A 24,675-nucleotide genomic window follows, 5' to 3' on the forward strand; every position below is an offset into this window, starting at 1 on the left:
CAGGGACAGGACGACTGGTTGCAATCGAGGGAAAGATGAATGCGGCCAAGTACAGGGATATCCTGGACGAAAACCTTCTCCAGAGTGCTCTGGACCTCAGACTGGGCCGAAGGTTCACCTTCCAACAAGACAATGACCCTTAGCACACCGCTAAAATAATGAAGGAGTGGCTTCACAACAACTCCGTGACTGTTCTTGAATGGCCCAGCCAGAGCCCTGACTTAAACCCAATTGAGCATCTCTGGAGAGACCTGAAAATGGCTGTCCACCAACGTTTACCATCCAACCTGACAGAACTGGAGAGGATCTGCAAGGAGGAATGGCAGAGGATACCCAAATCCAGATGTGAAAAATTTGTTGCATCTTTCCCAAAAAGACTCATGGCTGTATTAGATCAAAAGGGTGCTTCTACTAAATACTGAACAAAGGGTCTGAATACTTAGGACCATGTGATATTTCAGTTTTTCTTTTTTAATAAATGTGCAAAAATGTCAACAATTCTGTGTTTTTATGTCAATATGGGGTGCTGTGTGTACAATAATGAGGAAAAAAATGAACTTAAATGATTTTAGCAAATAGCTGCAATATAACAAAGAGTGAAAAATTGAAGGGGGTCTGAATACTTTCCGTACCCACTGTATATATACATACATATACAGGTGTGTATATATATATATATATACTGATTATATATATATATAGCTGATATATATATATATATATATATATATATATATATATATATATATATATATATATATACACATATATACATACACTCACCTAAAGGATTATTAGGAACACCTGTTCAATTTCAATGGGTTTTGCATAAATGCCACGTCTTTGACAACTGTGGTGGAGCAGATTGCCCATGGCAACAGTGACAAAATATACAGTAATAGTTGATATGCAATGACAAAGTAGGACATGTCATGTATACAGTATACTTAACAGTATACAGTGGCCTATACAGTGTGCTTTTGTTTGTGATGTTTTTTGACACTCTTTCCTGATCAGTTCAAACATATAAGGAATTTTCTAACCCCGCTGCTGTTTCACGGAAACCTGTGAGGCCTTGTTGATGCTAGAGGTCGGAGGAGAATGGGCCGACTGATTCAAGCTGATAGAAGAGCAACTTTGCCTGAAATAACCACTCGTTACAACCGAGGTATGCAGCAAAGCTTTTGTGAAGCCACAACACGCACAACCTTGAGGCGGATGGGCTACAACAGCAGAAGACCCCACCGGGTACCACTCATCTCTACTACAAATAGGAAAAAGAGGCTACAATTTGCAAGAGCTCACCAAAATTGGACAGCTGAAGACTGGAAAAATGTTGCCTGGTCTGATGAGTCTCGATTTCTCTTGAGACATTCAGATGGTAGAGTCAGAATTTGGCGTAAACAGAATGAGAACATGGATCCATCATGCCTTGTTACCACTGTGCAGGCTGGTGGTGGTGGTGTAATGGTGTGGGGGATGTTTTCTTGGCACACTTTAGGCCCCTTAGTGCCAATTGGGCATCGATTAAATGCCACGGCCTACCTGAGCATTGTTTCTGACCATGTCCATCCCTTTATGGCCACCATGTACCCAACTCTGATGGCTACTTCCAGCAGGATAATGCACCATGTCACAAAGCTCGAATCATTTCAAATTGGTTTCTTGAACAAGACAATGAGTTCACTGTACTAAAATGGCCCCCACACTCACCAGATCTCAACCCAATAGAGCATCTTTGGGATGTGGTGGAACGGGAGCTTCGTGCCCTGGATGTGCATCCCACAAATCTCCATCAACTACAAGATGCTATCCTATCAATATGGGCCAACATTTCTAAAGAATGCTTTCAGCACCTTGTTGAATCAATGCCACGTAGAATTAAGGCAGTTCTGAAGGCGAAAGGGGGTCAAACACAGTATTAGTATGGTGTTCCTAATAATCCTTTAGGTGAGTGTATATATATATATATATATATATATATATATATATATATATATATATATATATATACACACATTGGGGTGGACATGGAGAGATGGGCCAGTTTGGTTGACAGAAGATCAGGCATGATGGTATTTAAGGCTGAACTGATAAGTCCCAGGTCTGTTGAAGCGTTGCAAGATATAATTTAGTCCATATTGACAGCCAAGGGTCAAGCAGGGGTCTAGTGATGTCCTTCAGGTAGCAAAAACCAGTCTCTCAAACAACTTCATGACTACAGACATGAGAGCGACAGGTCTGTAGTCATTAAGTCCTGTGATTTTTTATTTTGTTTTGGTGATTATTTTTGGAATGATGGTGGAGCATTTCAAGAAGCAGGGAACTTCATACTGCTCCAGTGATCTATTGAAGATCTTTGTGAAGATGAGGGCCAGTTGGTCAGCGCAGGCAGGTGAAACACTGCATGGGCCTGAAGCTTTCCTAGACTTTTGCTTCCGAAAGACCCGGCACACATCCTCCTCACAGATCATAAGTGCAGATTGAGTAGCAGGAGGGGGGAGGAGGGGGTTCCAGGAGGTATTGGTGTGTGTGAAGTTAAGATCAGAGTGGGGTAGGGGTGTGAGACTGGGTTTTACAAACGTTTAACCTTTGTCTAACACAACTATTTACAATCGTAACATCTCTATCAATGAGTTATGAAGGAAGAGAATAGCATCTACATGCTGAATGGTTAAAAGTTAGTCGCTATGGTTTGCTGCACTGAAAATTCTCTCGCTGCTGCTACTTGCAGGGATGCTCAATACAATTAAGAGTCTAGAAAGCAATGGGAACAACCCATAATTATTTTTCCACCAACCCAACACATCCCACTCAACTTCCATAGTGTGGTTGTGGCTGATGTACTGTTGAACGTCATCATCTGTTCACTCAAGGGCACGTTCACCCACTCCTCAAACTCTGCCACTACATTCTTGCTTCTCTTAGGTGCAGGGATTTCACTGGTGGACTAATCACCATGTGTTGTGAAGCAGGCTATCTAATGTCTGGCCTCTTGGTGAATTTCCTTTCTTTCATGCCAGGACAGCATGCGGAGCTGGCAGAATGTTGGCCATAGAAATATAATAAGATTTTGTAGCCTCTTGATTTTTAATTTTGCAGTTCAGCCATTCAAGATGTTGCTCACGGATAATAGCATTGTGCGGGCTGTCTGTAGCCACTGGTTTGCAGTGGTGTTTAGTTATATATTTAATTATAATTAATAGTTAGGACTCTGCTATTAAGCAGATATTCTGGTGTGATATAGTGGCAAGTGATTGGTAGGTAACTGATTTTGAGGTAATCATCAGTCCACATGTTGGTGGTCATCCCCATATTAATCATATATCGCATAATCTCTGATATTTCTTTGACCACATTCTGTTGTTTCATAACGGTGACCTCCTGACATCTCCAAGAAGTGGTTGTGGGATCTGGTAGCACACTCTCTCCTGGGACGCGACCATGGAAAGCTCCAACATTTATTAGTTCTTATGCTAGGTCAACAAAACCCTTTCCCACAATTGTGTTGAAGGACCTAATATCATGACATCAAAACTTTAAGCACCTTTCTGTAAAATGGGATTTCACAGTAGACGTACAGATTTAAAAGACGCAAATGTATATTCAAACACAGACGCTTGTCTCTGACAAGACACTTGGCAGGCTACAACTGAACGAATGCATCCACGGTCAACGTGACTCTGAAGAGATGATGTACCGGTCCTTTTTCTATCATAGGTGAAATAAGCATGGCAAGACTTGCACATAACTGGTGAGCTGTTTAACAGTTGTAACCACAAGATAAAAAATTTTCCACAATAAAGCTTTCCCAGCCTCATTTGGTATAGTTATAAGTTCTCCCTTATAAATTGTTTTGTTGTATTTCGCTCATTGTGCAGAGCGTGCTAATCACAGACTTTCCTCTCCTTGTTTGTTCGCACGTGTCTGTGACATGTTAGAGCATGTGCAAACAAGCAAGATACATTCAAATTAACAAAATAATATATCTCAAATAAATGTATCGCATTTTATTTTTAAAATATTTAAAATAATTACATCATTACAAACCTGAACAACCACAAAGTTGTACTTAAAAAACTAACCGAATCTGACGGGTTTTTGGGACCCCGTCGGGCACAGGTCGGGTTGCAGACCTCTACTGTACACCATATTTCACTGATGTAAAAGCATGTTCCACCGCCTCTCGTTTCCTCCAATGATTCCATAACGCGATCCGCTCTGAACAGCTGTAAGCCCGGCAGATGTCCTCACAGGTTTCCGTGAAACAGAGCAGCGGGGTTAGAAAATTCCTTATATGTTTGAACTGATCGGGAAAGAGTGTCAAAAAACATCACAAACAAAAGCACACTGTATAGGCCACTGTATACTGTTAAGTATACTGTATACATGACATGTCCTACTTTGTCATTGCATATCAACTATTACTGTATATTTTGTTACTGTTGCCATGGGCAATCTGCTCCACCACAGTTGTCAAAGACGTGGCATTTATGCAAAACCCAAAGATGGTGAGGCAAAGAGGGTGAGTCAGGGATGCGTGTGTGTGTGTGTGTGTGTGTGTGTGTGTGTGTGTGTGTGTGAGAGAGAGAGAGAGACAGAGTAAAAGAGTAGGTGAAAGTGGCTCAAAAGACTAAAAAAGGTTGTAGGAGGCAGAGAAAAAAGAAAAGACAAGAGTGGGGGAGGTACAGAAAAGAGAATATGGGAAGAAAGAGACAGGACATAATCAACATTGAATAAACACTTAAATAAATTCGAAAGCTAATCAGCACATTTTATTAGCAAATTCCAAATTCCAAAGTCGTACAATCAGTTTTAAGGTCCATAGACACGCAATGATAAATAACTCCAGCAAACACCAGCTCTTCATTTTCTCTTTCCGACTGCTGCCTCAGCGGCGGCGGCTGCTTCTGCTTCAGCCCTCAGTCTTTCACGCTCTCCGAGAAACTCCCTGTACTCGTCTGGTGACAGGCTGACAGAGTGATGACAAGAGAGGAAGGGGGGAAACCTCATGAGAATGTCAGTGGAGGGTAAGAGAAGATGGGATGAGAGGCATTTCAACAGATACATCTACATTACAATTTCAAAATGTCCTTCAATCATTTGAAATGCAAGGAGAGCATTGCTCTTCCTTCATGCACAAAGGATGGTTCTGAGCATTTGTGAGTCAGTAACATGGTTCATTTATTAAAGAGCATCAGTTTCAGAAAAAGACAAGACTCTGAAAAGCTACCAGATCACACAGCTTTTTCTGTCCCTCCAAAAGTTGCCTTATTTAAATGGTAAAATGACAATGATGCACACCGTATTAACAGAGCAATAAGAAAAAGCTATGGCAGCTAACACCCCTTTATGAATGCTCTCAATAAATAAGCTAGTAGCATTCCTTACGATTGTAAATAATTATACAAAACATGAATTTTACGATTTATTTATAAAAGGCTGCAAATCAAGCTAAATTCTAGCCCATGAAGAAATGGAATAAAAAAAAAATAAATCTACATGAGCACAACTAAATTCATTGGTGGGTGTCGGAAGTAAGACTTGATTTATTCAGTCATGACTTATTCAAATCTCTTATTAAGGCTTTTAGTAGGTGGTGGGATGCTGTTTGCAATATTTATTCAAGGAAAAGATTGATGTTTAAAACTCACCATAGAACGTAGGGACCAGCAATGCAAAGAAGGTGGTTGAATATTAAAACAGAAAATTTTGTAAGCAACCAAAAAATGGCATTACCAGTCAAAAGTGAATAGAGTGAATTTATGTTTCAAGAAGCAGCTAAATGTAAGATTCAATCCGTTTTTACAAAAAAAAAATTGTGGTTACTACATACGTCACACATTTCTACGGAGCCCCTTAGAGCAGTGGTTCTAAACCAGGGGGCCGGGACCCACTAGGGGCTTCAGAATTAAAATGCTATATAAACTGAATTAAAATGCTAAAAATAATTAAAGATGTATGCCCACAAATTATAAACACTCTTTCTGAAATGTCTAGAACCAAAAATTAGCCACAATTAATTATTTGAATCAATCATGTCTAGTTTCCAGCGAGGGGGCCTTCAAATATCGTCTTGGATAGTGGGGGGGGCCTTCAAAACGTTTGAGAACCACTGCCTTAGAGCACAGTGAGTGAATGTACTGGTAACACTCTAAAATAACATTCCATTTGTTAACATTAGTTAATGTATTAGGTATCATGAATGAACTAACAATGAACAATACTTTTACAGGATTTATTAATCCAAGTTAATTTTAGTTAATAACTAATGCAAATTTTGATTTCAAAACTTTACTTGTTAAAACTAACATTAACCAAGATTAGTAAATGCGGTAAAATAATTAAAAAAATTGTTTATTGTTATTGCTAACGACTAGTGTTGTTAATTAATGTTAACACATGGCACCTTATTTTAAAGTGTTATCGATTTATTTTCTGAAATTATTTTGGGTTCCCTTGCAATTCCTTTATTCATACATTATCCATGGTTTTATTAGAGTAACTATATTTCAATTATGGTATTTGTAGTAAAACCATAACCACAAGGTTTACCATGGTTTTACTACAGTAAGCTTATATATTTAACCATTACATTTGTGGTAAAACTGTAGTACTATATCCTGGAAAACCAAAACAATAAAATAAGTAATTTAAATAATTCTGTCAAAAACATGGTAAGTTTTGCTGAAGTAACACCATGGTTAATTTGTGGTACATGTACCATGGTTTTAAAAGCAATGGTTCTTACCACAAAAATGGTTCCCTTGAAACTGCATGTTTACTATGGCTAACCATGGTTAATGTTTTAGTAAGGGCATGTTTATTATTATATTTCTTTTGGTTTTAAATAAACACAATTCTACCACTAACCATGGTGTTACTATAGTAAAACTGTAGTAACCTTGTTTTTTGGTTTTCAGGTATTGTTACTTTGCTTTTACTATGAATATTATGGTTAAAATATACTGTAGTAAAATCATACAGTTGAACTATTAGTTACTGTAGTAAATAATGGCAATTTTCTGGTTACTACCGTTTTACTACAAATACCAAGGTTTCTGTAATAAAATGAATGATTTATTTTTGTAAGGAATAGATAAAGGTATTGCCAGGGAACCCAGAATAATTGTGAGGGAATCTAATACATGGGGAATGCCTTAATGCCTTTATAAAATGTGGAAAAAGAATCAGTACTTTATTATTACTATTTTTAGAACACACTTTTGACCGGTAGTGTATGTTTTGAATGTGTGTTAGAATGAAGTCTGAAGGATTCTTACTCATTGACGACTTTGATTCCGAGGGATCTGGCCGAACCGATGATGCTCTTGACGACGGTCTGTATAGAGGCGTCCTGCAGCTTAAAGCTGTCATCCTGGGATTTGACAAGTGCAATCTCATATACGGTCATCACAGACACCATACCTGCGGTCTCATGGCCTGATAGACAGTAAAGTAGAGAAAGGTGGCGGGAGGGGAGCGAGAGAGGTGATAAAACACAGTAGCACAAATAGAGAAACCAGCAGGGGATGTGGTTGGTAGTGATTGAGCAAAACAGATGAGAGATGAAGTGAGGAGGTAAAGGAAAGAAAGGGGAAGGGAAGAGTGAGCGCATAAGAAAAAATAATTGAGAAGTGGAACAAATTAAAATGAAGCAAATCCATAATTCTCTTTTCTATACGTGCTATCTTCACTGCTGTCTCTTTAGCACAGCAGCTATTCATCAATATATCATCAGTAAAAAAAATAAAAAAATAAATAACAAAAAATCTCACTCAAAACACCCTGTAGGGGAAAGCCTGTCCATTACTGAAACATAAGGCAGTGGCGAGATATAGAAATAGACTGCTGAGAGATGGTAGGGAGAGAAGTATGACCACAAATGCCCTGGCTGTAATGAGGCTGGCTTACCCGTCTTTCCGGCTCCTTTTGCAATGCCCGCAGCCTGTTTTAAGAAGTATGACACAGTGGGCTGCCCGATTTTCAGGTCATACGTCCTGTCAGGCTAGAGGAAAGAAAAGTAAGCTGTGCTCAGTACATGCTCATGCATATAAAAAGAAAAATATGCAAGCTTTTCTGCAGAAAATGTTACTTAAACTTTGTTTTATGGTTAGATTTTTTATCTAAAGATCAGAATCATAAAATCCTATATTAACGATACAATGAATGATACATAAATGATATAGAATGCATACTTTAAAAAAATTCTGCATTTAAATCCTGGCCTATAATACAGAATTCCCACTCTTTTGAACCAATGAATTTCCATGACTTTTCTAATTGTTAATGATTATTGAATATGGATGTTAAACCATTTTAGAGAGACTGCACTCAAAGAGCAATTTATAGCAGATCAAATATTTTAGAGCCAAGGACAGTGAGGAAGACTGTAACACTTTGTAACAAGGTTCCATTTGTTAACATGGACTAACCATGAAAAATACTTTTGTTGAAGTTCACACAATATTATCTGTTTGTTTACTGCATTAGCATTTTTTCAACAAAAAAGTATTTTCAAACAATCAAAAAATAATTGCTGACCCCCTGCTGTACTGCCGTGAACCCCCTGTTAAAAACCCCTTTTGTAAGCTTTATGTGCTGTAGTTCATCTGGAAAATTATGGATTGTGTGTTGGTTTCTGTTTTTGACAATCACCTATAGAGACTGTTGGAACAAAATGTTGTTTTCATTTTTGGGTTTGTGTGCATCCAGCAATCACTTTCGCTCTGCCAGGCTCATCACACATAGCGGGTGGTATCAGTAACAGTCTTTTCTCTTCTAGAGCTCAAATTCTATAGTGTCCAATAGAATCTCTGGAGGCTGACAGATTCTCTTTGCCATCCATAGTCCGACAGCCTCTCATAAACTTGGTAGAGTTGAATTAAGCTAGAAGCACACATCCACACCCTGACACACACACATGCACACACGCGCGCGCGCGCGCGAATGTCAGACCTGCTGAAACCAAAGCTTTAAGGCAGGGATTAGTCTGTGTAGAGAGGCTCAAAGACAATGAGTGCAGAGCAGACAGTTTAATGGGACAATTGGGACTTCACACGAAGCCTGACTTGGGTTCAAATCCATTGCAGCCATCCAGCTAAAGCCTAAAGCAAGCATTGTGCTGCAAACTCAACCAGAGCTAAAGATCACAAACAGCTCAGGCTAATCTTCAATGTCAAACCCTAATCAGTATCACAGAAAGGACACTAGCTTTAAGGTTTTATCTGGTCTTAGGACTAAGAGAAAGAATCATAAATAGATATTTTCTCTTTGTTTGGACAACTGGCAATGTACTTTCATATTCTGATTGTCTTGGGGCATAACCACAAGGATATCACTAAATTGTATTAAGTTGTTTTACATTATTTCTGTTGTATTTCCTCTTATTTGCTCACTCTGGTTATATTTCGTTTTCTTTTTTGTATTCCATTTATTTTTGGTTACAAGATGCTCAAGTTGTTTTTATTTTTATTTTATGTCATGCATTGTGAAGGGTCCTTGGGTTTGTGAAAGGCACTATATAAATAAATAAGGGATAATGTACAGTAATTATATCACATAAAAAAAAATATTGTTCAGTTTACCTAAAGCAACAAAATTCTAGAACATTGTCACAACTTAATTTCATTGCATTCAATCCAATACAATTTTCTTAATCCAGTTTGGACTACATTAATTATTTTTGTAGCACTGATGAAACTGGGCAGGGGATTTCCATTTGCCAGCATGCTTTGCTCGGGACTGGATGGGGTGAACAAATGTTAAAATTAAGTGTTATTTTATGCATTTTTGATCAAACTGAGAATAGGAGATTTTAATGTTTAATGTTCTGTTATATTGGTATTTAAAAAGAGAGTCTGTTATGAGTTTTGGGGGTTACTATTGTGGTGAAGATTAGCACTTGTTCTTAGGTTGAGGATGGACTTTCACTATTAAGTGATGTTTGATTCGAGTGCTTCTTAGCTCTATAAGCAGTTGCTATCGAATTGACAGTGCAACAGTTTGACTGTCTGTACACTTGCTCACCTGGCATGGATATTAATGATTAATAAAATAAATAAAGTTGGACCAAGATAAGAAAATTAATTAAATAAAACATAAGTAAATTAAGTTTGACAAACATAATAAAGTTGATTTAAATCTACTATAATACACTGACTTGATCTAATCCAACTATATTATGTTGGATGAATGAAACTAAATGGATGAAGAATATATATATATTTTTTAAACTTCAATTAACTCTCAAATTCAATTAAGGGTAATGACTTATTTTTTTTGAGTGCAGAAAAACCCCAATGTGAATTGGAGGGGTCTTGTCCTGAAGGGGCTTATTTTGTGATAATTATCGTCTCACTGTACATTATCCCACTTATTACATGGGTACTTACCAAATAAATAAATAAATGGACATGAAATTATTTATTATGTGAGAAGATATGCTACGAGATATGAAACTATCACAGTGTAAGATATTGGTTGCCAGGGACAATGGTCAAATATGCCGTTTAGCTGGCATTATACCAAAATATTGGACTGCAAAATGACACGACTGACTGATCGAAATAAAGTATTGCTGAGAGTTGTGTAATAAAACATATTATTATTATTATAAAAATGTGAATTATTTTTATGTAATACAAGGACATTGGATGAACGGAAAATAATTGAAGTGCACATTTTGCTCTCTTCCTCTAAAAACATCTTGCAGCTGGTCATGGAATGAGAGCTGATGTACCTGCAGTGGAATGCCAACAACAAAAGCTGACAATTCCCACACTCAAGCTACCACAACAGACAGTAAACCACAAAGGGATGAGCTAGATGAAGGTGACATGAACTGGACCAAGGATACTTGCCTGATCGTCATAAAGAAAAGATTATGTGTTTGGGTTTTGACTGAGACGGTGGATTAGACATGAGTCAGAAACATTAAAACACCCCAGACTGGGTTGGGTGGCAGTGCAGGAGCATAATGTGACCATATAATTTCTTTTCAATGTCTGCATTGCTGTCGGGGACACAACAGCATCACCCCATTTCACTCCCAGACAAAGAGGGTTATTTAAACAGTGATTTCCAATTGAAAACACACAAGCGCCTTTCAATAGTTCTGTAATGTATAAGTGACAGAGACCTTTCATTTCGTTGTGCCACATTAAAAAATTGTGATCAATGACCTCTCAATAATAAAAATCCTTTCCTTGCAACCTTCATAATGGGGCTTTGCTCAAACTCCCTTGCGCTCTGCCATCAACTCCACAAGCATTACTAATAGCCGTCAATCCATCTTTATTACAAGCTTGAGAATCAGGAAAAAGTGCTAGATCTCTCATTATGTTACTGAGGGTGGATGAAAAATGGGGGAAAAAGACAGACTGATTGTACAAAAGAAAGTAAGACTAAATGCTGCTAATGCACACAAGCGAGAAATCCATCAGACGCCCCCATTTCTCTAAGACACACTGAGCTCGAGTACATTTATGGTGTTTGACTGCAAAAGTGAGAATGGAAAGTGAGTCCTTGACAAAAAGATTATAATAAATGTTCTGAAGATCTTGAGAAGGTGAGAGTGAAGATAAACAGCCTAGATGAACTGCATACACTGAATTGGCTAATATTCTGTTTTGCTCTTCTCTTGAATCCACTTCAGTCAATACCTTAATTTGATCATTATGGCGGTAAAAGGTCTAATCTGTGCTTTGGCATTCAATACGCATCTAATGTTGCTTGCTAATGCACTTTGAATGCAAATGTAAACGAGTACCTTAAGGATTTGTAGAAACAGAGAAAAAAAAAAGTGACAAAATAAATGAAAGGAAGATGAACTGAAAGCAATAAAGTGTATTAATGAGGCCCCCAAGACGTCACAGCTGTGACTGACTGGTAAAGATTTATACATAGATGACATAGATCTGAACAGTGTTCAGAATTAGTTGTTACATTACCTTCACATTGATCTTGATGGGAAGAGGGATGCCTTCTTTGAGGTCCTTGGTTTTCTCATTGAAGTCTTTGCAAAAGGCCCCGATGGGAATGCCTTTCTGAAAAAAAAAAATGGCATAAAAGAATCAGTTTAGACCTATGCATAACATATTTTAGACCATCATTCATTGTGGCATTCTTTTGATGAATACCAGTGGCTATGGTGTCAATCATTCGATAACTCATTGGTGCACTGCGAATGCCTTGGCATGCTTGGGTGCCTGTGTGAGTGAGTGAGAGAGCAAAAGAGAAAGTCTGGTGGAAGCGTATTTACCCAAGGATGTGGGTATACACGTGTTTGTGTGTGTGTCAAGAGTATGGCAGTCATCATGCCTCTGAGACTTGAGATAAATTAGATTCTCTTTCTTGGCCCTTGCCCGGCAAGGCAGGCAGAACACTAAATGTATAGCTGACATTAAGTCAACATTGGCTCCTGTGTGCCTTCACCAAAGCATGAGTGTTTTCTGTGGGTTGATTGTAGAGGCTGCTGCTAATCTATAATCTTATTACAGTTGTGAAAGTCTTCCTTGCACTTGAAGTAAGAAACTTTTGAAAGGATATACTGTACTCATTTCATCCAACTGAACACTAATTTCATCCTACAATAGATATTACACAGCTTTATGTGACTGTCTGAACAATTAGTCAAAGACTGCAGTGACTATTAAAATTCTAATTTCAACTGGCCTCAGCCTCAGACAGTACATCCACTGACTTTCACTGTCCGTCTGATAAATAATGCACACAAACTGGCAAGAGCTGCCAAAGCATGTCAGGATAGTGGCATCAAATCTTTGAAACATACTCAGGATACTCATTTTTTGAAAATCCCAGGAGATCAGCAGTTACAGAAATTGTTATTCTAATGGTTGATGTGAACATTATCTGAAGCTCCTGACCTGTATCTGCATAATTTTAAGCATTGCACTGCTGCCGCGTGATTGACTAATTAGATAATTACATGAATAAGTAGGTGTACAGGTGTTCCTAATAAAGTGCTCAGTGAGTGTAATAAGCTCTGCCTCCCCTGAGAATTTGAGAAATAATCTGTCCATCTGTTGTTTTGAGTGTAGCCCCGAATGTATTTTGAATAGTTGACTGACAAATATGAAACCGGACAAAAGCCTATGTAAACCCCCGAAATCATAAGTTGCCTTATTTCATTGTGCTTTGGCTTTGCACATACTGCCTGTAAAATAGACATAGGCATAATCTAGCCTATAGAATAAGTTCCTTTGCTCTCGGTAGCCTATGGGCGACTCCGTTTCTTCCTCTCTGTTGAATATGCAGCAGGTAGAGGAGGAGCTTGCACAGTCGTTGACATCAACTAACGTTACTTAGTGGCGAGTTAACGGCAATTAGCAGGAAAGACAGCAAAAATTAAGCAAATGAGGCTTTGGGGATTTTTCCAAAAGAAGTCAGTGGGTAAGAATTCACATTTGTTTTTGTCCTTAAAGTCTTAAGATCATCATCTAGCTGGCTTTCACCCACAGTAGGCTAAACCTCAAGAGTTGTAGCCTCTAATCACCCTGTTTAGATTGACGCAGCTTGGTAGTTCTGAGTTAACACAGTCGCCTCTCACGCCGGAACCGCGGTTCGAGCCCCGTTCGGAGCGTACTTTTCTTGTTTATCAGGTGTTGTTTTCGCTAAGGATAACCAATAAGCATTAACATAAAATGTATGTGAGACTTGTTTTGTGATATTAGTTTGTAGGAAATATACACTTTGATTTGATTAAATGGTTTTGTAGAGTGTAGCAAAGATGAGCAACAGACTGAGGAGCAGCAGCAGCAGCTGTGCCAGAATCAGGCATGGAAACTGGTAACAATTAAAAAGTCACTTTACTTTAGAGAAAGTTAAAAGTGAAACATTGTTTATCTCAATGATCCTAATGAAAGGATTTTGACAGATGAATTATTCTCATAGAGATGATGAGAATTACATACATTTCGATGCCATAGTGTGTCAATGAACTTAGACTAAAGTCATTCATGTATTGCTTTAACTTACGATCTTATACATCATTTTGACTATTTATGTCAAAAAATATAAATTATTTATATTCAATATTTTTTTTACCTCACTTTACTCACTATAATATAACTCTTTTGTGATGACTTTATGTTAATGTACATGAAAATTCAAGAATCATGATAGATCTTCGGGCAATCCCACTGATCTGCTCTTCCCAATACATTTTCTTCAATGGTATTGGTCTACAATTTGACATATGTAGCACTTGATGAATTAGTTGTTTGAAGCTGATTTGCAATAAGTTATGTGCTGTATCTGTTCTTTTGCATCACAGATGATTCAGGGAGGAGAAAGGATGTTGAGGATAGTACTAGAGTGGAAGATTTAGGAACTGTAGAAACAGGCCCAGCCAGAGCAAAACTCAAAGAATACCCTCTCACCAGCTTTGGACTACAGGGAAGTGGTTGCTAGTGTGAAAATAAAATTGTCTAGGCTGATCCCCGGATGTCCTTCAATGCTGGAAATGCCTCTGCATCTGATGATAAATTACAATTTAATAGTGGATTGTTTTGTGCATATTTTTCCATCGCTAGCAGATGAGTGAGGTCTGACACAACAAAAATCCAGTTTAAGCCCTATAGTCTAATAGGGGCCCTGTGCCTATCTCTGGGTTCCTGGCTTAGAAAAAGATATGCACTAAAACAGATTGTGTGTAGTATAGCTTAATTTTGCACCGATTTTTTCAATTGTTTATGTTGCCCCCCAAACAAGCCAAATGCCCCCCCAAACATGATATCCTGGTTTTGTTCACTTGATTTCGATCCATCTTTAACTCACAAACAACAAACTCTTTCTTCTTTATAGAGCTGCGTATCGACGATTTTATTCACCATAAAATACACACAGTGACACTCATATTATAATTCACTATGTCGCGAGCAATCACTAAAAACAAAATCTAGCTGCAGCAAGCGCGCGCCAGTGCTGAGCGTCTCCGCGTGAGAAGTTTGAAACTCTCTCGTGCAGTTTTTCTTGCGACTCATAAGCGGCTCTTACCGCACAGACAAATGCAAGTTTCGGAGTTTGTGCTTATTTATACAGCCTGCTTTCTTATTATTTTAACTTTAATAAAGGATGCATTAAATACAGTATATAATGGCGCAGTGTTTTCTTTTTAGACGCTCTGACTGGCAAGTTTTTCTCAAGCGGAACACCAGGTAGGCTACGGCTTTATTTCACGACGACACTGTTTGCAATTTTGTATTATAGTACTCTGCGATCTACACCACCTTTTTGGAAAGTTTGGAGTGAGTCTGGACGGTAATCTGTTCTTTCTTCCTCTCCTCAATCATGTGCGAGCTCAAGTGCTGCTCTCATGCGTCATCATTAGTGTTTCAAAATATCTTATGTTGTGTTAAATGAAATCAAACAACTATTCGACAACGAACATTTTAATCGACAATTTTTTATTGTCGACGTTGTCGATAATGTCAACTAATCGTTTCAGTCCTAATTGTGGCATGTTTTTAGATACTAAAGGAAGTTGGTTGGGTTGGGTGCTTTAAACTACATCCCGATTATTTAGGATATATTTAAAATAGCATCTTTTACACTATGTTTTGGCTTATTGTCCACACTAGGGCTGCAACAAATTATTTTGATAATCGACTAATCTAACAATTATTAAAACGATTATTAGACTATTCAGGCGATTATTGCAATGATTAATCATTAGCTCTTAATCGACTATTCAGCTTGTGTCTTGACTAAAAAGGTTGTTTTAAATGTGCTTACTAACAATAAACAGGACAAAATCATCTTTTAAAAATACCTCTAAATGACATTCACAAAATGAAAGGGGGGAGGAAGCACTTTTTAATAAGTTTAATTCAGTAAAAATTTCATTGCAAAAAGTCTCCATCAATTGTTTGTTCTTGTTTTCCATTTAAAAATATAATATCCTTAAAACAAGATATATTTACTTTAGAAGCAACATATAAGATATTTAGACTTGCTTTCAGAGAACATATCTTGAATATAAATGTACTTGTCCATAAGTGTATTTTTTTTTTTACTTCTTCATACTTCTGCCAGTGCAGTAAAGACAAAATATATTTACTATATTCAAGATTCTCTGAAAGCAAGTCTAAATATCTTATATGTTGTTATGTTATATGTTGCTTCGTAAATGTCTCTTGTTTTAAGGATTCTTAGACATTTTAAAATAATTAAATATTTAATATTATATTCAACATTCTCAGATAACAAATTCTTCTTCTGGAGTATAACTCCTAATGCAAATGTACGTTATTTTAAATGAGTTTTAGATATTTATATTTGATAACAAGCCAAAACAACAACAAATCCAAAACTTATGGGTAAAGACTATCTCTCTCACCATTTTGTTCACTTCAATCCATCTTTAACTCTCTTATATCTGTGTATCGCTGATTTTGTTCATGATAAGATACACCATGACAAACATTTTATGATTCACTAGCTAGCTATGTCACGAGCCATCACGTTATTATCTAGCTTTACAAAGTGTGCTTCAGAGTGTGCATCCACCGGGATGCAGTTTCAATCTCTCCCCCTTAGATCGGGTCACTTCTTGGGACTCATAGAAAAGGCGCTAACCGCACAGAGAAATGCCAGTTTCAGAGTTTGAACTTATTTACATGTCCTGCTTCCTTATTATTTGAACTTTAACAAAGAATGCATTAAAGATATAATGCCGGGGTGTTTCCTTTAAAGATGCTCTGACATGCAAGTTTTGCCTCAGTGGAATGGCAGCTCCGGCTCCAATTTATTTTACAACAAGAGTGCTTCTATATTTTTCTAATTTTGTACAATTTCCTCATAGTTTCTAATCTACATCACCTCAAGCTGTTTGGAAAGTTTGGAGTGTGTCTGGACTGTGAGCTGTGTGGTTTAGGCTGGTCGGTGTTCCTCTCGAGCACCATCATTAGAGTTTAATGTGATCTCATGTTGCGTTAAATGAGATCAAACATCTATTCGACAACGAACATTTTTGTCGAAAATGTTATATTGTCGACATTGCCGATGACGTCGACTAACCGTTTCAGCCCTAGTCCACACTGAGACTTTGTTTTTGTCGGCGAAAACGTTTCTAAAACGCTCTCCCAAGTAGATACATTTGAAGACAACATATTCGTGTTAAAGCATGGACAAGGTAAATGGTGATATCTGAAAATGATGACGTTTTTGTTGTCATGTGACACAGTCATGTGACCCATTCAACATCCTTGTACATCCTTCAAATCACATTCTTTCAAAGGCGACAGGAAGTTTACTCTGAATTGCTGCCCGGTTGTGAAACAATTAAGTTTCAGACCATGGTTCTTACATTTTGAAAGAGTACATTTTTAAAATAACTTCCTTCAAAGCAGTATCTTGATGTTGGATCCAACATGTACTGTAAATATGGATAAAATGTTTTCAGATTAGTTAAAGGTTGTCGAGCAAGAACAGCAAATATTTTCCCACAAAGCCAGCTGTATTACAGTTCAACCAGTATGTTGCATAATAATGCAACAATTTTAACAATAATGAAATGAAAAACAAAAGCCCCTGGATGACAGCCTGCCTATCTCCCTCCTGACCTAATTATTAATAGTAATCCCAAGTCAACCCCACTAGCATCTCCCCAAGCCCTGACTTCACCGAGAACAACAGATCTAAGTAAACAAGAAAGGCTGCGAGTGATTCCTAATTAAATATGGATTAATATTAAACAGAGGTTGTTAGGAGAGCCTTGAAAACCATTGGGTGAAGAGGCTGAGATTGCACGCAGCTTTCATTTCTGACCAAAAACATCAACTTTGAAGGGGGTTCAAATGAGCAAACACACTTGGTGAGAGAAATAGGGTAGCAGCCAGATCTACGAAGAGGTCGTCTGACAATGGGAGGTGGAAGAGAGACAACAGGGAAGAAAGGTGATGAAGGTGTATCAGCATCAGAGACAAGATATTCAAACTGTGCCAAACAAAGATGCAATGGAAGAAAACAGGAGTAGTTGTGCTTTGTGTAGAGGTTTTAATATCATAAGTGAGGCCATTATAGAAATGGGAATCTGTCATTGGTTGAAAAGAGAAATCTTAACAATATAAAACTCTGGATTACCAAGAGACTGTGTGTTTAATGGCAAATGCATTCACTTTCAAGTGCTGGTCAAATTGCCAGTCTTGCCAGGAGTCAAGCGGCCCAATTAAAACTGCTCTTTCCTCAATGGTGACTGATAAAGGCACTGCCGTGTGGAGTAAAGTGGCTGCTGAATATTACTGTGATGGAGGAGAGCTACCAACCTTGGACAATGCATGTTCTTTATTAACTCAGATGAATATAACAAGTGTTTATCACATCAATACTCTCTTAGTTTAAAGAAGCCATTAATACTGATGGATGGAAAAATCTGCCTGAATTCGTATAAGATGATAACCAGACTCAGAATGCTTTCAAAACAATCATGAACATCACTTTCGTAAGAGTGGGTTATGAAATATCTTCTTGAGGCCAACTGATTCTTAGAAGACAAACAACATAGTAAACATTTTTAATAGTTTAATTAGCTAATATGTGTTTTGCACATGGTAATCCCTATCACTAGATTTTAATTTAATTATAGCAGGGCTTACAAGGCAGCAAAAAGAATCTCTAAACCTATAAATTCTCCCTGAACTAATGCAGTGAAGCATACAGGGGGCATGGTACATTACTGGAAAATTTATTTTACACATTTTATTTTATCTAAGCTTTTTAAAAATTGCATACATTCCAACTATATATACAATGCATCAGAAAGTATTCACAGCGCTTTTTCCACATCTTGTTATTTTACAGCCTAATTCCATAATGGATTAGAAGTTTGTTTGAAACATTAGCAAATTTTTAAAAATAAAAACTGAAAAAAATCAAATGTACATAAGTATTCATAGCCTTTGCCATGACACTCAAAATTGAGCTCAGGTGCATCCTGTTTCCACTGATCATCCATGAGATGTTTCTACAACTTGATTGGAGTCCACCTGTGGTAAATTCAGTTGATTGGACATGATTTGGAAAGGCACACACCTGTCTATATAAGGTCCCGCAGTTAACAGTGCATGTCAGAGAACAAACCAAGCCATGAAGTCCAAGAAATTGTCTGTGGACCTCCGAGGCAGGATTGTATCGAGGCACAGATCTGGGGAAGGGTACAGAAACATTTCTGCTGCATTGAATGCCCCAATGAGCACAGTGGCCTCCATCATCCGTAAATGGAAGAAGTTTGGAACCACCAGGACTCTTCCAAGACCTGGCCGCCCGGCCAAACTGAGCGATCAGGGGAGAAGGGCCTTAGTCAGGGAGGTGACCAAGAACCCGATGGTCACTCTGACAGAGCTTCAGAGTATCTGTGGAGAGAGGAGAACCTTCCAGAGGAACAACCATCTCTGCAGCACTCCACCAATCAGGCCTGAATGGTAGAGTGGCCAGACGGAAGCCACTCCTCAGTAAAAGGCACATGACAGCCCACCTGGAGTATGCCAAAAGGCACCTGAAGGACTCTCAGACCATGAGAAACAAAATTATCTGGTCTGATGAAACAAATTTTGAACTCTTTGGCCTGAATGGCAAGTGTCATATCTGGAGGAAACCAGGCACCGCTCATCACCTGGCCAATACCATCACTACAGTGAAGCATGGTGGTGGCAGCATCATGCTGTGGGGATGTTTTTCAGTGGCAGGAACTGGGAGACTAGTCAGGATCGAGGGAAAGATGAATGCAGCAATGTACAGAGACATCCTTGATGAAAACCTGCTCCAGAGCACTCTGAACCTCAGACTGGGGCGAAGGTTCATCTTCCAACAGGACAACGACCCTAAGCACACAGCCAATATAACAAAGGAGTGGCTACAGGACAACTCTGGGAATGTCCTTGAGTGGCCCAGCCAGTGAACATCTCTGGAGAGATCTGAAAATGGCTGTGCACCGACGCTCCCAATCCAACCTGATGGAGCTTGAGAGGTCCTGCAAAGAAGAATGGGAGAAACGGCCAAAAGATAGGTGTGCCAAGCTTGTAGCATCATATACAAAAAGACTTGAGGCTGTAATTGGTGCCAAAGTTGCTTCAACAAAGTATTGAGCAAACTTATGTACATGTGATTTTAGGAAAATAATTAATTTAATCCATTTTGGAATAAGGCTGTAACATAACAAAATGTGGAAAAAGTGAAGCGCTGTGAATATTTTCAGGATGCACTGTATATGTGTATATATATATATATATATATATACACACGCACGCACGCACGCACGCACGCACACACGCACACACACACGCACACACACACGCACACACACACGCACACACGCACGCACACGCACACACGCACGCACACACACACGCACACACACACACACACACACACACGCATGCACGCACGCACACACACGCACTGATCAACACAACATTAAAACCACTGACAAGTGAAGTGTATAACATTTATTATCTCATTACAATGGCAACTGTCAAGGGGTGGTATATATTAGGCAGCATGTGAACAGGCAGTTTTTGAATTTCATGTGTTGGAAGCAGGAAAAATGGGCAAGTGCAAGGATCTGAGCGACTTTGACAAGGACCAAATTGTGATGGCTAGACAACTGGGTCAGAGCATCTCCAAAACCGCAGGTCTTGTGTGGTGTTCCCGGTATGCAGTGGTTAGTACCTACCAAAAGTGGTCCAAGGAAGGACAACCGGTGAACCGGCGATGGGTCATGGGCGCCCAAGGCTCATTGATGCGTGTTGAAAGCGAAGGCTAGCCCGTCTGGTCTGATCCCTCAGAAGAGCAACTGTAGCACAAATAGCTGAAAAACGTAATGTTGGCCATGACAGAAATGTGGCAGAACACACAGTGCACCGCAGCTTGCTGCGTATGGGGGTGCGTAGCCACAGATTGTTCATAGTGCCCATGCTGACCCCTGTCCACAACCGAAAGCACCTACAATGGGCATGTGAGTGTCAAAACTGGACCATGGAGCAATAAAAGAAGGTGGCCTGGTCTGATGAATCATGTTTTCTTTTCGATCATGTGGACGGCCGGGTGCATCCAATCTAAAGATTGTTGCAGACACGTACACCCCTTCATGGCAATGGTATTCTCTGATGGCAGTGGCCTCTTTCAGCAGGATAATGCGCCCTGCCACACTGCAAAAATTGTTCAGGAATGGTTTGAGGAACATAACAAAGTGCACAAATGTGTTGACTTGGCCTCCAAATTCCCCAGAACTCAATCAGATTGAGGATCTATGGGATGTGATGGACCAACAAGTCTGATCTATGGAGGCCCCACCTCGCAATTTACAGGACATAAAGGATCTGCTGCTAACGTCTTGGTGCCAGATACCACAGGACACGACGGGTCAGTGCTGTTTTGGTGGCACAAGGTGGACCAACATTAGATTAGGCAGGTTTGTGGCTGATCAGTGTATATACCAACACGCATCTCAGAACAGCATTCTGAGATTATATTCTTCTCACCACAATTGTATAGACGGCACAAGGTGGACCAACATTACATTAGGCAGGTTTGTGGCTGATCAGTGTATATACCAACCCGCATCTCAGAAAAGCATTCTGAGATGATATTCTTCTCACCACAATTGTATAGAGCGGTTACCGTAGACTTTGTCAGTTCGAACCAGTCTTGCCATTCTCTGTTGACTTCTCTCATCAACAAGGCATTTCCATCCACAGATGGATGTTTTTGGCACCATTCCAGTGCCAGATGGGCTGGTTTGAGTATTTCTGTAACGGCTGATCTCCTGGGATTTTCATGCACAACAGTCTCTAGAGTGTACTCCGAATGGTGCCAAAAACAAATAACATCCAGTGAGCAGCAGTTCTTTGGATGGAAACGCCTTGTTGAAGAGAAGTCAACAGAGAATGGCCAGACTGGTTTGAAATGCCAAAGTCTACGGCAAATCTGATAACCGATATGTACAATTATAGTGATCAGAATAGCATCTCAGTATGCTATTCTGAGATGTGGGTTGGCGCCGTTTTGGCGGCAAAAGGGGGACCTAAACAATACTAGGCAGGTGGTTTTAATGTTGTTGTGACCGGTGTGTGTGTATATATAAATAACTAATATATATATATATATATATATACACTCACTACATGTTATATACATGTAACATATATATATATATGTTACATGTATATAGTTTACATGCATCATTTGTAATTTTACAAAATAGTAAGTAATTATATTGAATGTTGATCAAATGTTATAAAGGTACTGTCTTTTAAGGAATGGTGGCAGTTCAGTGAGCGCCTCAGAGAAGTATTTTGGTTAAGCACATTTTAATGAGAGTGAATTCGCAAAGCTTCTTTACCGGATCAGTGATGTGTGTGATTAGAATTAAATGTTTATTTTTAGTTATTTTTGATCAACAACTGCCTGTAAAGAACAGAAAGGGCATTATAAAGAGACATTATAAAATGACAAATGTGTAGCTTGTCACTGAACACACATTAGATGGGAGAAGTCAAACTAAACAATTAATCTCAACAATCTTGTCACATATACAAGTTATTTACATGCATTGCAGAGACTAAAAGATCAATCTTGGATTTTAAGAATTGATAACGGAATCTTTCAAATAAAGATTTAGGTTGAATTAATTGTAGAATATATTTCTTCAGATTTAGAAAAACCCTACTCAGAATGTTTGAGGAATATCAATACAGTGCAAGCACCGTAATTACTAAAACTGCACCCTGACTGTATTTTTCATAGTGCTTTCTATGTTCATGCTTTTCATCGGTTCTCCCACTTTGCATTTGTTTCATTATTATAATGCAAGCTTTCAGCTTCAGCAGTTCTTTTTAACAAGATGGCCGCCGACATGGATGAATGATGAAACAAGCGAGAACAGACTTGAAATGTAACTGCAATGTTTCAAGGGCCACGTCTGTAAAGGTGTCCAATAATACTGCACACATGAGCATATTTCTGGGGCTAGAGTGAGAAGAACAACAGTGGAGTCATGTTTCCTCTGAGGATAATAATGAAGATCAATGCTAACATTGAGGAGGTCCATTTGACAAAAGTGGGTGCAAGGCTTCAGAGCACTGATGTATGGGGAGGCCATAGGGGACATGCATGAATAAAGAATGTGTGTGATGGCTGGAATCTCATTCCATTAAAGGAGAGGAAAGGAAAAACAGAAAGATGGTAGGTTCAAGAGGTCCAATCACTTTACGGCAAAGCCTCTGAAGAGATGGTTTTAGAGGAGAGCACGACTTCCAACTGAGTGAAAACGAGTGTGATTAAGTGAATGAATGAGAAATTTAAAAAAAATAAAAGAAAAATATATATATATTTATTTTGGAATGCCCAGTTCCCAATGCGCTCTAGGTCCTTGTGGTGGCGTAGTGACCCAATCCGGGTCTCCACGTCTGAAACGTCAATCTGCGCATCTTAACGCGTGGCTTGTTGAGCACATTACCGCGAAAATGTAGTGCATGTGGAGGCTTCACGCTATTCTCTGCAGCATCCATGCACAACTCACCCCACCGAGAGCGAGAACCACATTATAGCGACCAGGAAAGTTAGTTGCTTAGGAAGCCTGGAGTCACTCAGCACTCCCTGGATGCAAATTAATATTGTTAACATTATCATATGAACAACAGAGCATCGTATGGGTCAGTTAAGAGTATAGAAGCTGTTGAACAAAACACTTCTTCAGTGATGGAGATACTGAAAAATTGTATTACAACAGATTGAAAGCGAGAAAACTTAACCTTCATGATGCTCCAAACATGTATGACTAGCTTCTGTGGAACACGGAACACATTTTAGGCAGAATGACACCCTCAGTCACCATAATTTCCAATGTATGGAGAAAAAAAAATAGAAATTGGATGGTGACTGAGGCTAACATACTGCCTAAAGTTTATTTTTGTTTTCCACAAACAAAAGAAAATTATACGGGTTTGGATTGGAACAACATGATGGTGAGTAGATGACAGAATTTTCATTTTTGGGTGAACTAGCCTAATAAGTTAAATTACCACAGAATGAAAGTTTTAAGATTAAGGGAATTCGAAAGGAGCAAAGTGAAAGGGATAAAGACAAATAGATCAAGTAAAAGAACTATACTTTCTGTTCAGAGTGTCTCTCAATGTGGGAATTAAGGTACGCAACTCTGCATGTTCCTTTATCATGTGCAGTGATATGTTCCTTTATCATGTGCAGTGATATGTAATGTGAGTGAAACAGAGGTGCATAAAAGGGCAGGTGTACACAAGCATCACAGGGGACATGGCCTTAGGGCAGTAGGCAGGATTAATTGCCCCTGGCACTCCAGGATGGGCAATTCATAGCCCAAGGATGGGGGTGAGGTGAGGGGTGTGGACGAGGAGTTAATTAAACTCTGCAGTGTAAGACACTAATTAATTACCCTGGTTCCCCTTCTCTAATTTAATGTGCTGAACTCTCCCAGTTTTATTACATACTTCCCTATAAGGGTGTCATACAGCTGATTAGCCTCATACCCTCAAACTATTTTGGCCCGTCATGCTGGTTGACATCTCGGGAGAGTAATAGGCAAGGCCTAGTGTTAGGCAGAGTTCTGCCTGTGGGTTCAATGAGGATAAGGGCCATTTGATAGAATAAGTACTTCAAAAGCCATAGGCAATCACTGAA

General features: G+C 38.8%; 1 protein-coding gene across 1 annotated transcript in view; it reads right to left on the reverse strand.

Annotated features, from left to right (window-relative positions):
- Positions 1-4,565: 4,565 nt before the first annotated feature.
- The window catches only part of LOC127659996 (39S ribosomal protein L11, mitochondrial-like), a 54,874-nt gene continuing 34,764 nt past the window's right edge, over positions 4,566-24,675 (reverse strand). The window contains exons 3-6 of the mRNA XM_052150029.1: positions 11,952-12,047; positions 7,915-8,008; positions 7,284-7,443; positions 4,566-4,972 (exon numbers count right to left, since the gene is read on the reverse strand). Of these exons, the coding sequence (XP_052005989.1) occupies positions 4,867-4,972; positions 7,284-7,443; positions 7,915-8,008; positions 11,952-12,047 (456 nt within the window). The 3' untranslated portion in view covers positions 4,566-4,866. The remainder of the gene's footprint in view (positions 4,973-7,283; positions 7,444-7,914; positions 8,009-11,951; positions 12,048-24,675) is intronic.

This window comes from Xyrauchen texanus, chromosome 19 (genome assembly GCF_025860055.1).
Source record: "Xyrauchen texanus isolate HMW12.3.18 chromosome 19, RBS_HiC_50CHRs, whole genome shotgun sequence".
In the NCBI taxonomy this organism is placed as follows: domain Eukaryota; kingdom Metazoa; phylum Chordata; class Actinopteri; order Cypriniformes; family Catostomidae; genus Xyrauchen; species Xyrauchen texanus.